Source organism: Athene cunicularia (assembly GCF_003259725.1).
Source record: "Athene cunicularia isolate RWA chromosome Z unlocalized genomic scaffold, athCun1 chrZ_part1, whole genome shotgun sequence".
NCBI lineage: Eukaryota > Metazoa > Chordata > Aves > Strigiformes > Strigidae > Athene > Athene cunicularia.
The window spans coordinates 27249800-27265153 of NW_020799142.1; the positions used below are offsets into that span (position 1 = coordinate 27249800).

The window sequence follows — 15354 nt, forward strand, 5'->3', positions numbered from 1 at the left end:
GTGCAGAGGTCAGGGTGGGCTGGAGAGTTTATCCTGCCTTTGGTGCCACACCTGGCAGCTCTGGGCAGGAGATGAAGGCCAGCCTGACCCCATCAGGAGGTGCGGGTGGCACCATCGCTCCCAGACCCTGGGAACGCAGCACGGGAATGCCACCACCACTCCTCCCGCACGGCTGCGAAGCCAGAGGGCTCGGGCCACAACCCCCCCCTTGACTCAGCAGTTGCTGTGCTGCAAACGATGCCAAGTGCAGCGACTGCAACTCTTGTACACTTGTCCCGCTAATTTTAGCTCGAGCGCAGTGAGGCACTGTAAAAACAAACCTCGCTGCTCTTGAGCTTGCAGGGAACAGCACGGGTCAGAGCCCCCACTGCTCTGCCGGGGAACTGGCCAACAGCAGCCCCACAGCCACCAGCAGCTCTGCGCCCCGCCCCGACCGTAAACCGTGATCCCACTGGTCCCCCCTCTGGACTTAGGAAGATGGTAATAGCAAAGCCCAGGGGCTTTTGCCAAAGTACTTATCTAAACCAGTTTGCTCTTTAGTCAGGCTGTATAGTGCCCATTCTGTAAACAAAGGAGAAATGAATGAATAAATCTTTTTACAGGTATGTTTGATTTTCTGAACTTGTGAACAGCTCTTCTGTAAATCTTTAAGTAACCCATACAAATAAACCAGCCCAATTAACAGGGAAGTAAAAGCACAGGGATATTTTCATTTCACATTTTTATTAGTAGACAGATGTGCAGAAAAGACAAAATATAACTACTGAAGGGGGAGACAACACAAAAAATGCATCAGTTAATTCTTTCTGGTAAATTATACTGAAGAAAAAAAGGAAAACAGTTGGGACTTCAGCTAAGAAAACTACTAAGAAATCTAGTGTACCCTGCTGGTTTCAGAATGGTTGAAAACTGCATTTGAAGGGGCTTGTAGTTGCAAATGTAAACGCTAGTATTGGCCGAGACATGAGAAAAGGGTTAAGAAAAAAAACAGAATACACAGATCAGGTAAACATTTTTCCACAATCTCTTAAATAGTTTCAAAAAAACCCTCATACTTCAGTTTGTATCTCAAAGAAAGGAAACCAGCAAGTCAACAAGCAATGACACTGCACGGGACAGCAGAGAAGAGAAATTTGTCTGGTTTGTGTAGGCGCTCTCAAAATAGGTTGCTTTTTACCTTTAAAAAAAGGAACAGAAGAGTCATGGTAATGCATCTTACAACACCAAGCTTGAAAATACAAGTCACTGGAAAGTATACAGTGAAGACGGTCAAAAGTACAAGGGAGATCCTGAAAGATGCAGTATCCTCATTTCAAACCAAGCCATCAGCACAGCCAGCATTGCCACATTCTGCTCCCTCACCCCCAACAGCCCCCTCAAAGCTGGAATTTGTTGACCCCATCCCACTGTGGCCCCAAGACCAGTCCTGCAAGCAGGAGGCCCAGGGACCCCTTTGCCAACTCTGGCGCTGCCATTGCAGGGCTGGAGCGAAGCTGGGTGTGCCCCACACCATCACTAAATGCAGGGGAGCCCTGCTGACAGCTCCAAAAAGCACCAGGGGCTGAGGGTAACATGCAAGCAGGCGGGCAGACCATGGCAGGAACACAGGGCAGGGTGGGGACGGACGGCAACACACAGGGTATCAGCACTTGGGCTGCCTTTATCCCACAGGGGCTGAGGGATGCACCACCAGCACCCCCTGGGCCACAGCAGCAGTGACTGTCCCGGCTCAGCAAATCCCAGGCAAGCAACATTTTTAAAACACACACACCTGCCTTGCTCACTTCAGCGTCCCATGAGCCGTCTTCCCTTCCTCTCCCTCCAGGCAGCACACTTGGAGCTGGCTGACTCTCACCCCGCTCCTCACCCCAGGACACAGCCACCCAGCCGACCGAGAACAAAGTCTACTCCCAACAAATCAGCCCTTGAGGGATCATAGCTGGCGACGTACCGTTGAAAACCCTGAGATAGACAAAAGGGAGGGCATGAACAAATGCCCCAGCCTGCAGCTCCTATCAGGGTAACCGCCTCTGTACCTGTGAGGAGGGTCTCACTCGAGCAGGGCGAGCCTGAGCTGCTCCTGCAGGGGCCAGTGCCCAGCACATGAAGGCAGGGCTGGCTGCCAAGCGCAGGATCATGCAGAAGGTGAATTCAGAGCACTGCAGCCCAGAACAAGAGGAGCACGCTGCAACAGCGGTAAGGGGCCGAGGGTTCTGCGGACACGAGCATGCAGGGTCCCACCTACCCACAAGGGAGGCCACTAAGCTCTGTCAAGAGCTCCGAAAACATGCAGGATGCCTGGCTCAGCGGAACAGCTGAAGCATGCTGCTAAAATAGCCCATCAAACCCCACTGCTGGCCTTCTCTTCCAGGCCAGAAGCACTGCATAGCCCTCCCCAGGCAGGAGTCTAGCACACATCCCCACTGCCATAGCTGGCACTGGGACAGCCTGGCCACCCCAGGCAGGCACAAAAAAGCAGCTTTGACTTCTGCCCACCTCGCAGAGCCCACAGAGCTACAGCAGGGCTGAGCTTCCAACACATGACCAACATGTCAACAGAAAAAGGCTCAGGCCAGCACTGGACTTGGGCTGCAGGAGGCAAGAGCTGCTAGCAAGCACTGGGGCAGGAGGCTATTGGTCTCTCCCACTGCGAGAAAGAAGTTCAGGACAAATGCTGGCCTGCTGGACAGGGGGATGCAGGTCTGTTCTCTTTCAGGAGAGGGGCAGATGGCAACAGATCTCAGACTTTTTCAATCAGATCCAGGCTTTTTCAACCCTAACCTAGTCTGAAAAATAAAAACCCCAGGCCTCAATTGTACAGACGTGAAGTGTAAGTGTTTATTTTAGGATTCATATCACAAGCCTTTTCCAAAGACAAAGCTGACTGTGCCCTCTGCGTCTCCAGGGGCCAGCTATTTCCTAACTTGAGCAGGCTGAAAAGGAATACTGTACCTTTCAGTGACATCCCATCAAGCTTAACACACAGTAGCTTTACACTCTCCGCCCCACACCTTATAAAGGAAAAGCCACCACCACAAGGCTAAACGAATGTACACACGCTATTATTGTAAATGGAGCAGCTAAACCTTGGCAATTTGCTTTGTGTGGATTTTTTTTCTTCCCAGTAAATGCAGCACTTGAGCTCCCAAAACCCCAGCTTCCAATGTGTTTGTTCCAGCTTTAAATACATTAAACACCTCAATGCAAGACTGTTTTTTATTCAAGAATCTAAACGCGAGCAAACCTGTTTCGCTGTGAGCATTTCGTAGAGAAGTTAAAAGGGGAGTTTCTTTCTTAAAAAGAAATGATACAATGACAAAAGGGTTAAAAATGCAAGAATTCAGACATTCTGTGGAGGGTCTCTAAAAGGTCCATAAAAAAGGAGCAAACAGATCCATACAACAGGAGACAGCAGGAGACAAAAAGTGTTTGTTTTTTTTTTTGATCCCCCCCCCACACTTTTTTGCTGGACTGCTGCTAGGTTACCGCTGCTCCCTTCTGGCCTGAGTTGGCAGGGCAGTACAGGGGCATAGAGGGAGCAGGTCACGACTCCTCGTTGCCAGAATCATCATCATCGTAACAGTCGGCATCCTCCTCCTCCTCGTCTTCATCATCAATGTCGTCATCATACAAGTCGTCGTAAAGCAAATCTGAACTGTTGTCATTGGAAGGCACTTTAGTTTTGATGCAGTACTCTGCCAGTGTAGTGGGGACCTTCACGCCATCCTTCTCTGCCTCAGCTTTGGTAGCCAAAACCTGTTTCCTGCAGGGAGGAAGACACAGCAGCGTGAGCAGGGCCCTGTGCCAGCAGCAGCATGGCTCCACTCCCCACCTCCAGGCCAGCCCCAGCCTAGCCCTGCTGGCAGCCCACAGTCAGGAGAGCTGATGTTTGGCGGAAGCGACACAAGCAGCTCTAGAAAGAGATTCAATTCCCACAGCCCTGGGGCTTGGGAGCGCTCCAAGGGTGTTGACAGCACACACGCCCTCAGCAACACATGAAATCAGTTACTCTGCAGGGCTCTGCGTTAGAGACCCGGCAGCGCTCAAAGCAAATTTTACGGCATTTGGTAGAGAGGGGTGGTCAGGAATTTCCTAAGGTGACTCCACCACTGGTGACTCTACTCAGTGTGCTCAGAACTGCAATTCCCAGAAGCATCTGGCAGGTCTGAGCTCCCACCAGAGGGTAAGAGCAGTTGGAGCACGGCAGCCGTCACCCCGGCGCTGCCTGGGGCTGGCAGAAGACAAGCGATTCCCATCACCCCGGGACAGGCTCTGGCTGCTGCCTCCCGGCAGCGCTCGGGCTGTCGGCGGCTGCTGGCCCGTGCTGCCTCCCAGCAGGGAGAGGAGCAGATGGCAGCCCGTCCCTCACCCCCGCCCGCCTGCTTGTCAGTCTGCCATACTCCGTTCATGGACTCCATCCAGCGCCGCTGAAGCCAAGGGAGCTGGAGGGGACTAAGATAACCTCCCAGCGAGGCTCCTCGCACCGACCGACTGCCCTGCGGGGTCTATCCTGCAGCCCAGCCAGCGCCAGAGCCAGCGCAGATGGGGCCTCACCCCCTGCCCCGGAGCAACCCCGGCTCAAGTTTACATCATCCCCCTCCAGCACCCGATGAACCCCCAACTTCTCAGCAAAGGACAGTCAAGCCCAAACAGCACTTCCAGCTAATCAAACCCAGCTTCGCAAGCACTTGCCAAATCCTGCTGATTCTCCTTCGAATTGGAGGGACAAGATTAGGATTCATGAATGCCTTAAGCACAGAATTAGCAGGATACAGTCAGTTTTAACCACATCCCAAGTAATGCAGGCAGTGCTCAAAGGCAAGAGGGGACTTTGGGATTTACTAGCAGCTGATAGGTTTCGCAGATTAGACTGAAAAACGAATAGTTTAAAGACAGATCAGCCCAGTCCTCCTGCTCCAGAAGTCTGCACAGCTCCTGTGTGCTGAAAATCCTAGAGGGACCAGAAGCGTGGACTTGGAATAAGATGGTAAAATTCATTTCCAAAGAAGCAACCACAGCAAGAAGCTGGTTTCAGCAGATTTTGCAGGCAGCCTGTTTAACAGGATTCAAAGCAGGAGGCTGGTAGCACAGCACCACTCACGGCAAAGCTTACCTTATGATTTCAGCATACTCCTTGTCTTTTCCTTTACTGTCCCTCCATTTCCTGAACATGACTGATGCATCCACATTGGCAGGAGAGAATGTGTTGGGCTCATTAAGCAAAGAGATTACACTCAGTAAGATAGTCCTGAAAAAGGTAACCAGAACAGCAGTCAGAGCTAACGCATTCACAGCTTCTGGATGCCCATGACTTCTTTATGTGGTACATCAGAAACTTGTTTGAAGCCAAAATTTAAGCTAAGGATAACTAAGGATAACATCCGAGGCGAGAGCAGATTATATATGAACTTCAGACTCTGGCCATGGGTGTAGGGAAGGCAGCACAACACAAACCTCAAGGATCTTCCCTGACTACAGACCATCATGTCTGCAGCAGGCAAAGTAGGATCAGACCAGAATTTGTCTTGTCTGCACCACCCATGGATGGTGCAGGGATGGACAGCTGCTTTGTGAGACTGTTCCTGGTGACATGCAGCCTCCCAGCAGAAAGCCAGGCTCTCTGCCTGCCCTGTGGAGGGAGAAGGACCACCACGACCTAAGGCCATTAGAAAAGGCTGCACTGCTTTCCCTACTCCAGCTGGTGTCTGGAGGTCAAAGCTGTGGGCAGGTCTCACCTCCCCTCAGCTCCTTACATCACTATGGCTGAGCACAGCAAAGGGACGACAGTGCAGATGTTTTTCAATACCCAGGGAGGCCACCAAGGGCCCAGCAGGATTCAGCTGCTGGTACTCAGCAAAACCAGCACAAGCCAGCCATGTAGCCCCCGTCAGACAGACAGCCTTCCTGGATTTCTAGCAGCAGCAGCACAGACACCCCACTCCACTGTCCACTTACCAGGGACAAACACCACCTCCCTCACCCAGACCTTTCTGCATTTCCTACAACCCTTTGCACTCCAGCCATTCAGCCCTTTGCTCCTCACACAGTGCCACAACTGGCACAAAACTCAACAGCAAGTCCCATCAGTCAGCTCTAAACCCCCAGCCGGCTGGGGGCAGCTACCACTGCAACAGCTTCATGTGTCCAGGGTCATCCTGCTAGCAACAGCCTTACTTAAGTGGAAGGGAAGAACAAGAGACAAGGAATAAGTCTTGAAATACAGCAGAACATAGCAACTTCTCTGCAGAGCTTGATTAAAGGACACTACAGCCTCTGCTGTACTTGCACTGATTGAGGGGCACATGCTGGGCACATCTATCAGAACATATATCTGGGATACAACTCCAGAAAATGCTTGGTCATTTGGATGCTGAGTTTCTTTAAGGGTTTTGAAACTAAACACTTGTGGCTGGCCAGACTGTTCAGTACAGCTATCAGGAAAGTCTTGTACAACTTATTTTCTAAATTACATAATTCAGTAGGAAAAGAGAACATGCAGCTCTGGGAGAAAAAAAAAAAACAACACACTCTGGTCAGAGTGAAATGAGGGCAGAAGAGAGACTGTTTTCTACTTCATCTCAAGAATTCATTTAAAAGACTCTGATTCTCAGCAAACAGGCTGTAAAGCCAGCATGTCAGCTCCAGCATCACTGCAGACACTTTACTGTAGAGCAAGCAAAGTCTAGGGAAGGCTGAGGACAGAAATTCATGTCTGGATTTAACATCTGCTTCACCACACTTCCATCAACAAAGTAAGGAGAAGGCAGTTTCCACTGTGGTGGCCTGGACGCCAGAGTCACTGCAAAGCTGCTTAAATACACCAAGGCAACTGCCTGCTGGAGGTGAGGCCTCTGCACTCCTTATTCCCAACCAGCACGTTAGATTAGCCCCATCACTGCTGATACCTTAAAGAGCTGGACAGTCTGCTCTGACTCAAACCCTGCTACTAAATCCTCTTTACTCTGTGGGTAAATGAAGTAAACAAGGTACAGTAAGAGGAAGGGATCTCAGCACATGGGATCTGACAAAACCCAAACCATGAAAAAAGTTGTTCAACCCACACGGGACTGAAAATATCCTCAGCATTGGAAACAAACTGCACTGGACTGGATACAGTCCGAGCCTCTGCACTCTTGTCAGGGATCTGTCTCAGGAAAGGTTGTTCTAGCAGGTTGTTTCAAGCAAGCTGATTGTATTAAGACGGGATTTCAAGCCTGCCTCCTGCTTTCTAACATCCCCCGTTCTAGGGAACAGTGAACTGTTTTAAATGTTTACAATGCTGCTGTCCTCATAGTGAGTCCCTCTACATCCCTTTACCAGCAGAGGAGAGCAGTCAGCAGAGGCTTAAGGAAGCAGACCCGTTAAGGGCCTTTTTCTCTCCGTGCAGTATCAACAGAAGGCTCACAGTTGAATTCCACCCAAAACTGACATTGTGTAGACTGGCTGGTGCTCCCAACCAGCACACGCTCTTATATACCTTGTTGAATAAAGGTAAATATTTTGTTCCATTTGTTATACACACTTGAGCCTCTCAGAGCCACCTTTAGAGGTAGGTATAGATTTCTCGTAGCATATTTTTGCCCTCAGGGTAAAGTAAGAAGTTTTGTCTCAGGCTGTACCAACAGCCATGTCATGCACTGAGCTGGTTGCAGAAACTGTCTAGATCTTAGGCAGCTGAAAAAAAAAAAGACAACAGGGCATCCTCAGGAAACAAAGCAGTACTGAGACAGGGCATTGCTTATCTTCACAAGATACAGGTGTACCAACATCTTGAATACTGTGCTCAGTTCCGGCCAGTGCACCTCAAAGGACAGACACCTTCACCCTCACAGGGAAGACAGGGGAGATATGAAGAAGGGCGACTAAAATGATCAAAGTGCCTCAACTCTAAGCCCTGCCACCACTTCCTCAACTTTATGGGACTCAGGACAAGAAGAGCATTCTCTGCCACACAGATCACAGCTGCATTCCTTTACATCTTGCTAGATGTTTGCCGTATTTACTTATGCCTGCCTCATCTAGCTCCAAGTGATGGAAAAGTCCATATTGACTGTGTTTAAAAAAAAAATAATGAGCACTCTTGACACCATTAGAGGTGGAAGCACAGGTGCTCTCGAAGTTGAGGACATTACCCCCCTCCAGACACTTCGCCAGAGTCACATGTAGTAAACAGCCAATACTCGGCAAGACTGACAAAATTCAGAAGCCCTAGGTTACACAGGCAGTTCATTACAAGCATGCTGCCCCCCCACACCTCCAGCCCTGCTGCCTCCTGTCTGACACTCTGGAGCCTCGCAGAGCCAGACGGGAGCCCAGCAGGACATGTTTCTGTCGGCACTTAGCCCAACGGGTGATGCTGGTAACAGGCTAGCAGTTAAGGACAACTTTTATTTCCACTGATATAGCTGAGGAATGTCTCTTCCCCAAACGTAACCCTGAAGCTCAACACATTCCAAGAAAATAAGGACCAGAAACTGCACTGTGGTAAGGGAGAGCAGAAGTCAGAGCAACTAGCACCGTGAGAATTTTCATGTCAATTTTTAGGGTCATATATAATTAAATACTCAAAATGTGTGTGCAATATAAGTAATTAATGCCCAAAGCTGTTTCCTAAGTAAGTTGAGGCTTGTCACTGAGTCAGTTCTTTATTGGCAGTGTCTTGTAAAGAGAATGAATTTCAGATGGTATTTCAAAAAAAATTGAGAGGTTAGCCTTGAATGCCTTTGGTACTTAGTGATTCTTTGGGGTTTTGGCAAGAAGAAAATCACCTGGCTAACTGCTCAAGATCACACTGCAGGACAGGAGACAGAGACAAATACTGGAAAGCAAACAGTAGGCAGGATTATGCACAAAGTTATTCCCTACTGGACCTGAATACTCAAAAATGTTCTTTTCCACCAGTGGTATCCTGGATGAGTTTTAAAAACTTAAGTGTAGGATAACAGGAAGTGGGAAAGGCTAGAACACTTGAGACAATTTGCTTTGAGAGCATGGAACACTGTGAAAAGACAGAAGGCTCCACGTTGTTAGCCCAGTATCAGGACACACAGCACACCAGTATCTCCAGACAGCTTGGTAGGTCTAGTTCCTCTTCAATTCACACCCCCAAACCCACAACATTTTAAATTCCCTTCCAAAACTCTCCCAACACAGGCCTTAGTCTTGGAGAGGGGTGATAATGCCTTTGAGGTCACTGTTGTACATCAAATTCACAGTTACCTGACATTTTGAGTAGGGTTCCACCTCTCAGATGGCAGCTCTCCACTTTGTGGGTCATCTACAGGTGGATGAAGAATTGAAATACATACATCTCCATTCTGCAAGACAGAAACAAAAGTTGAGGATAGCCTGGCTTGAGGCAGAGGTCTGACGACTCAACTCCACCACTCTGGCTATGTTCTGAGCAGTTTAACCTCGTTGGTACGGACACTCCAAGTACCAGTGAAAATATGCAAGAACTGGAAATGGTTCTCAATTCTTCCTGGGTCTACTCTATTTATATGCTTAGAAGTTTCCCTGGCTAAACAGGGTTAGTCTGCAAATTGGTACAAAACAATCTCAAGTCAGTTTTTAAAATATGTAGCAAAGCAAGCAAAAATAGTAATGAAGTAACATAAAACTAAATTGGTCTTCAGATAGCAAGTACTGTCAAGTGACAGAAGTGAGCTTTAGTCACAGCAGACCCAAAGTAGGGTTAAATTATTTTTTTTGTTGTTCCCAGCAGTAACTGAGTTAGCTACAGGGATTTCTGAATTGAAGGGTTTAACACTCCACTAGCTCAGGTATCAAAAGAACGCTTCTCTGAGGACACAAGGAGGTTGAACAGATGGCTTGGGGCCGGCTTACACTGCTCTCCTAGGACACAGCTGTTTGAAATATCAGGTGAAAAAGCAGGAGATGCTCTCTGAAGGTTTCACTGAAAATCCCTTCCAGCATGCAAGAGGTAGAATATTCTGGCAGCATATGGAAGCCATACAGCCACGTAATCCTCAATCTGTGTTTTACTCACCAGTGTTATAGCCTGAATATAGATTTAAAGCTCCGTAACGCCGACCATTTATAAACACTTTAAGAAGCCTGTAAAACCAATTCTCCATCAGCAACAGCACTCTGACACCATTACTCTGTAGAAGTGCTGTAGCAGTATTCACCACAGCTGATATTCACCACTGAAGTCAACTCTAGGGACTCATGAGGTCCCGGGGCCTTACTGCAGGATGGGGTGAAGGTACAGAGAGCGCCCAAGGCCAGCCAGCAGATGTTGGCCTCTCCAGGCTCTGCTGGCTTGCTGCCTCCTGCAGCCCGCTGCTGGGATGACTTACAAGTTCCTAGAGGCAGCCCCCCACACCTTCAGGTGGCATAGCCTCAGCCGATGGGCAGCGCTCACACTGTCCTTGTCACCTGCACCCAGGGCACAGGTTGATGACAGGAACAGGAGAGAAGCTGCAGATTAGTTCTGTTTGCGATTGCAGGCTGGCAGCTCCCCTTGCACCTGGTCTCAGCTACATCCTGAGGACCCTCCAGCGCTGCTCGACACAGAGGATCCAGAGCACAAAGCAGTGCTGCCCACAGCAATAGCATACATACCTTTGAGCCCGAGCCAGTGATCACAGCTACAGATAGCAGCAGCAAACCCGAGGGGCCTCCCAAGCATTTCAACTCACCTTGATTAACAATGACATTTGTTTTATAGCCCAACGAGATCTTACTTCAACACTGGAGGCCTGTGATCAGTATCCAGATCTCGGCGGCTCAGCAACCCTGCCAGGTATGCTAATCTAGCAAGTCCTCATCATTTTGAAGCAGGTTTTTGTCAAGAACACAACTACACACAGCAGCATAGCACCTGGAGCTGCTGAATACCCAAGCACGCACTTATGTTGCTGGAACAGTTTGCCATAACAAGGCAGTTTCCTTTTTAGGACTCCAACAGGCCTGTGCAATTTAGAAATATTTTATAATTTTAAGATGAAGTTAACCATACTAATGTTAGATTATATTCACAACTTAATTCTTGTTTTATTAATTTTCCATGAATTTACCCAGTTTTTCCTTTAACCATCGGCTGGGATACAGTGCTGGTGTCCAGAAGAAAGCATCACAGCACTTGGGGGAAGTTTCTTGAGCAATCAGATCAGCAGCATGTGGACGAGCAGGTATTCGGAAATATGAAAATAGAGGGAAGCAAGGATAATATGAAAATATATAGAGGGAAGCAAGGATGTGAGAAGTTTCCCTCAACAGTCAATGTTACATGCCTGGGAATGTAAGCAGGGCAGCACTGCATTATGGAGTCTGGAAGGGCAAAGGTGTCATGGGGCCTGGTGAGATCAGCACCAGGTTTTAGGGATCAGCATAGTCTGGGGAAGAGCCTCTCCCTACATTAATTTATAAGAAGATATAAACAAGGAGAACAGGGCATTCACCTGCCAACGGGAAACAGCCTATGCCTCTATTAAGACTGAAAACTGTTATGTCAAAAATAAGAACAGATTAATGCAGTTTTACCAAAATTCAATTAGATGACCCAAGTAAACTGGAGATGGGGAAACACATACGTTACTCAACCCTGACTTCTCAGAACTGGAGTGTCAGCCCCAACCTAACCATCCAGTCCCACCAGAAGATTCTGTAAACTGCTACTGTCTTTCATCTTCCTTGCACTAAAAGATTTTTTTCTCCTCCTGACAAAGCCTCAAACCTCAAGACCTTTGCTGATTTATTCTCAGTTTCATTTGGAGTTATCCCAGTGCCTCATCTTCACTGCTTAAATGTTGTTTCCAAAACAGCCTGCAAGCTGCTTCAGATTCCCTTAGCTCCAAGAAATAGTGCTATGAACATAAAGTACAAAGCTGAGAGCTGGAGTATTTGAAGAGTAACCCCAAAATACACCCATCAAGTTTTGGGTTTCTCCTCCTACCTTCAGTTGTTTCTAGAGCCAATTTTTCATCTTTCCCACCAGGATTGGGAGAGCTCCTTTCCAAGACTCATTTTGTACATATCATTTTGGTAACTATTTCCCACTCTCCTCCTGCATGAGAATTTCTGGATTCAGAATCAACATCCACAGTATGGATCTGCAGTAATCTGCAGGTCTCAAAGTTGTCTTTATTTATAGATCAAACTCCCATGTAACTGAAATAGACCCTTAACAAGAAACATCATCCCTGGCTACATGCAATATTCTGTGCCAAGTCCAAAACTCAAGTGAGAAGACTGTCAGATGACTGATTTTAGGATGTCACTGGGCTTAGGGCAATCCTCCTGAGCATCTAGTAATTAAAGTGATTACTATCCTGTTCTGCACTGTAGTTTAGAGTCTTTTGGCCATTCATTACTAAGCCATCAGTGTGTTTTTCACTATGATATTTTGTGCTGGGTTTGTGTGACAGGGTTTTCGTTAGTGGAGGAGGGATGAAGGCGAAGAGTCCTCTCCCCTAAGAAGGAAGGAGGAGGGGACTGACCACAACCCCCATTCCCTGTTCCCTGTGCCTCAGGGGGGAGGAGGCAGAGAAACTGTGAGCAAAGCTGAGCCCAGAAAGAAAGGAGGCATGGGGGGAAGGTGTTTTTAAGATGTGGCAATGCTTGTCACTGTCCCACACTGTCTGCTAAGTGCTGCTGCTGTTACTGTTTGAAGTGATATTTTTTTTTTTCTAACCTTAAGGAGTGTGTCTTTTGCCATGACTATAACGGGTGAGTGCCCCTTCCCTGTTCTTATCTCAGTTTCTAAGCCTTTATTTTATTTTTTATTTCCCATTCCTGAGAATGAAAGAGTGAGTGGTGCTCAGTTTCACTCTGGGCTCAAACCACCACACATATGAAGCACACTCATTCCAGGCTGGACATTTAGTAGCAACAACCTGTTAGAAAAGGGTCTTCCAAGCCCAAGACATCAACTGAAGCCATCATTTGCTTGCAGCAAGGAAGAGAAGTGTCATTCTTGTTCTGAAGTGGGCCCAAAGGAAGTCTGCAGAACCTCTCATAAGAAGATCTATGATAAGGTGATAAAGCTGCACCAACAGGAACAGTCTGAAAGGCCTTTAGCTCTTTGAACTGTTCAACCAGTACTCCTAGGAGGTTGACACTTGTCTAGTATATCCAAAAGGATTTTACTGCCATGCACTGAAAGTGAAGTTTTGAGCCAAAACAGGCCTTCCAATTTCAAATACAGCAATATGAAATTTGGTAATTTTGAACCGATTGCTTCTATATAAAATAATTCCCCTTCTAGATCTGCTATGTAGTTGTACCATTCCCGTTATGTTGTACATCCAATTATGGACCTGAAAGCCCACAGCATTACCCTCTGAATGTGAGCTATGTGTGCACTGAACTATAGGCCACTTCAAACTGGCTACCAGACAGCAAGCATGGAGATATCTGTTCGCTTTGGTCCCAGGGTGACCAGGCTGTGCATGATTCCTCCTGATGCTGGACTCCAGCCCAGCTCTGGTTCTTTCTGCAGGCAGAGCACCCCAAGTCCAAACCCTTTCATTTGTAGGCTGTCTTCTGCAAAAGACTGTTTTCCATTATTTCTTGTCTCAGCACACACTTTTGTAATATATACTCAAAGTGTACCTGAACTGTGTACAAACAATGATTAGTTGCCTAAGGATTACAGCAGGGTAAGACTCCACACACCAGTTTTGATCTAAGAACGCCCTAAAACTGCCAACACTTATGACATGGCACTTCATTTGGGGCTGCCTGCTGCACCTGCAGTTATGAGAACAGCTCCATCCCTGCCTACAAGAGCAGCATGTCCTAAAACATTTAGATTTAACTGTTAAACCATGAAGCTGACATTTAACACCAACAGCTAGCCACTTTAGTTATGTCTAGGAGACATTTAGTACCTTCAATACTTCTGGAAGTTTAAGGAAGTAGAACACGTTCCCACATGCCCAAGAAGTTATATAAAAATCACCTTACCTCATAAATGTTGGGGTGCCACATTTTGGTCAGAAATCTGAAGGTAGGTGGTGAATATGGATAGTCGATAGGAAATTTAATATGAGCCTGGAAAAAAGCAATGTATTTTAGTTACAAAACAAAACCAAAACAAAAGAGATAAACAAGAAACCATTAAAGTGAAAAGCTGGAAAAAACTGTATCAATTAAGGCCATTAACTTTCTCATTTTATACACCAGTGCTCATGGGGCCCCACAGTATAACTCTTTCTTATAAGCAAAACACCAACTGAACAAGAAGAATCTAAACACCTGGACTGACCTGGGCTGGTAATCCTCAGGAAACAAGCCAAAAGGCATCTGCCATGTGCTAATTCAAGAAGCACAATCCAACAAGTGTTGTTAAACAAGGTAAGATAAGATTTGGAAAGCTAGAACACAAGATACTACTGCTGTCTTCCTGGGTTCAGAAGCAGGCTAGAAGTTTGGCTAAGGTAAACAGACCTATTTTACATTTGCCAGTGCAAATATTTTAAATTACTATTTCTGTGCAGGGGAAAAAAAAATTGTTAGATACTTGCTTTACTGTGATCCAATTTTTTTTTTCTTTTTGCTTTTCCTGTGCAAGAGATAAGCAGGTCCACCTACCTGTGTTGCTAATACTACATTTCTTGCCACTACAAGCATTTCCCACACCTGAATACCACCTGTGTCTGTTTAATAAATCAGTGCAGCCTGATGAACCAAATACTGATGGGCAATGACAGCAAACATTACCTTCCAGTGGTCAGCAGCCAGCTGGGAGGCAAGACTGAGCTGAGTCAGTTGTGGGAAAGCTGCAGAGATCTGAGCACTGGATATTAACTTTTGTGCTGTCCTGCTATTCACAGCAGTCAGAAAAGTCAGCCAGCAGGAGGGGGGGTTGAATCTGGACTGATTAAATACCACCACCCCCAAAGGAGGACTTGCACACTGGTTGCTGCACTGTGGAGCACAGACCCTTCCCTTGACACTGGCTCAACTTGCCAAGAAAGTCCCACGAGTCTAGCACAGGATCTCCAGAGAAGCACCTCCTGGCCCCTGCACCACAGTCAGGCTCACATGTCACTGAGAATGCAAGAAGAGATCCCAGAATCAAGATGCACATGATGAGAGCAGAATCCCAGGTCACCTCCTTCCACTGAAGTATCTAACGATGCCACCTGGACACAGGGTGCTGACCTTGTTCAACAGGACAAGTTATGGGAAGTTTTATTCCCCAGAAACAGAAGTAGGCAACAAAACAAATTGGATTACTGAGGCATTAAGTATCTGGCTGCAGTTTCACTTATAGAACAGCATATGCCTTTGTCTTGCAACCAAATTTTGTGCAGAGAGTGCCAGGTAGCTGAGAAAACATGGTTGTTCACCTTTGTGAAACAAATTCAGCTGCTCATGTGGCTT

General features: G+C 47.2%; 1 protein-coding gene across 1 annotated transcript; it reads right to left on the bottom strand.

The window, feature by feature from the left end:
* Positions 1–706: 706 nt before the first annotated feature.
* On the bottom strand, positions 707–14022 carry UBE2R2 (ubiquitin conjugating enzyme E2 R2). The gene is made up of 4 exons (XM_026865629.1): positions 13933–14022; positions 9220–9317; positions 5114–5248; positions 707–3763 (listed from the first exon to the last, which is right to left on the bottom strand). Exons 1-4 carry the CDS (start codon positions 13954–13956, stop codon positions 3544–3546), a joined length of 477 nt encoding a protein of 158 aa, XP_026721430.1. The 5' UTR covers positions 13957–14022; the 3' UTR covers positions 707–3543.
* Between the last annotated feature and the right edge of the window lie 1332 nt (positions 14023–15354).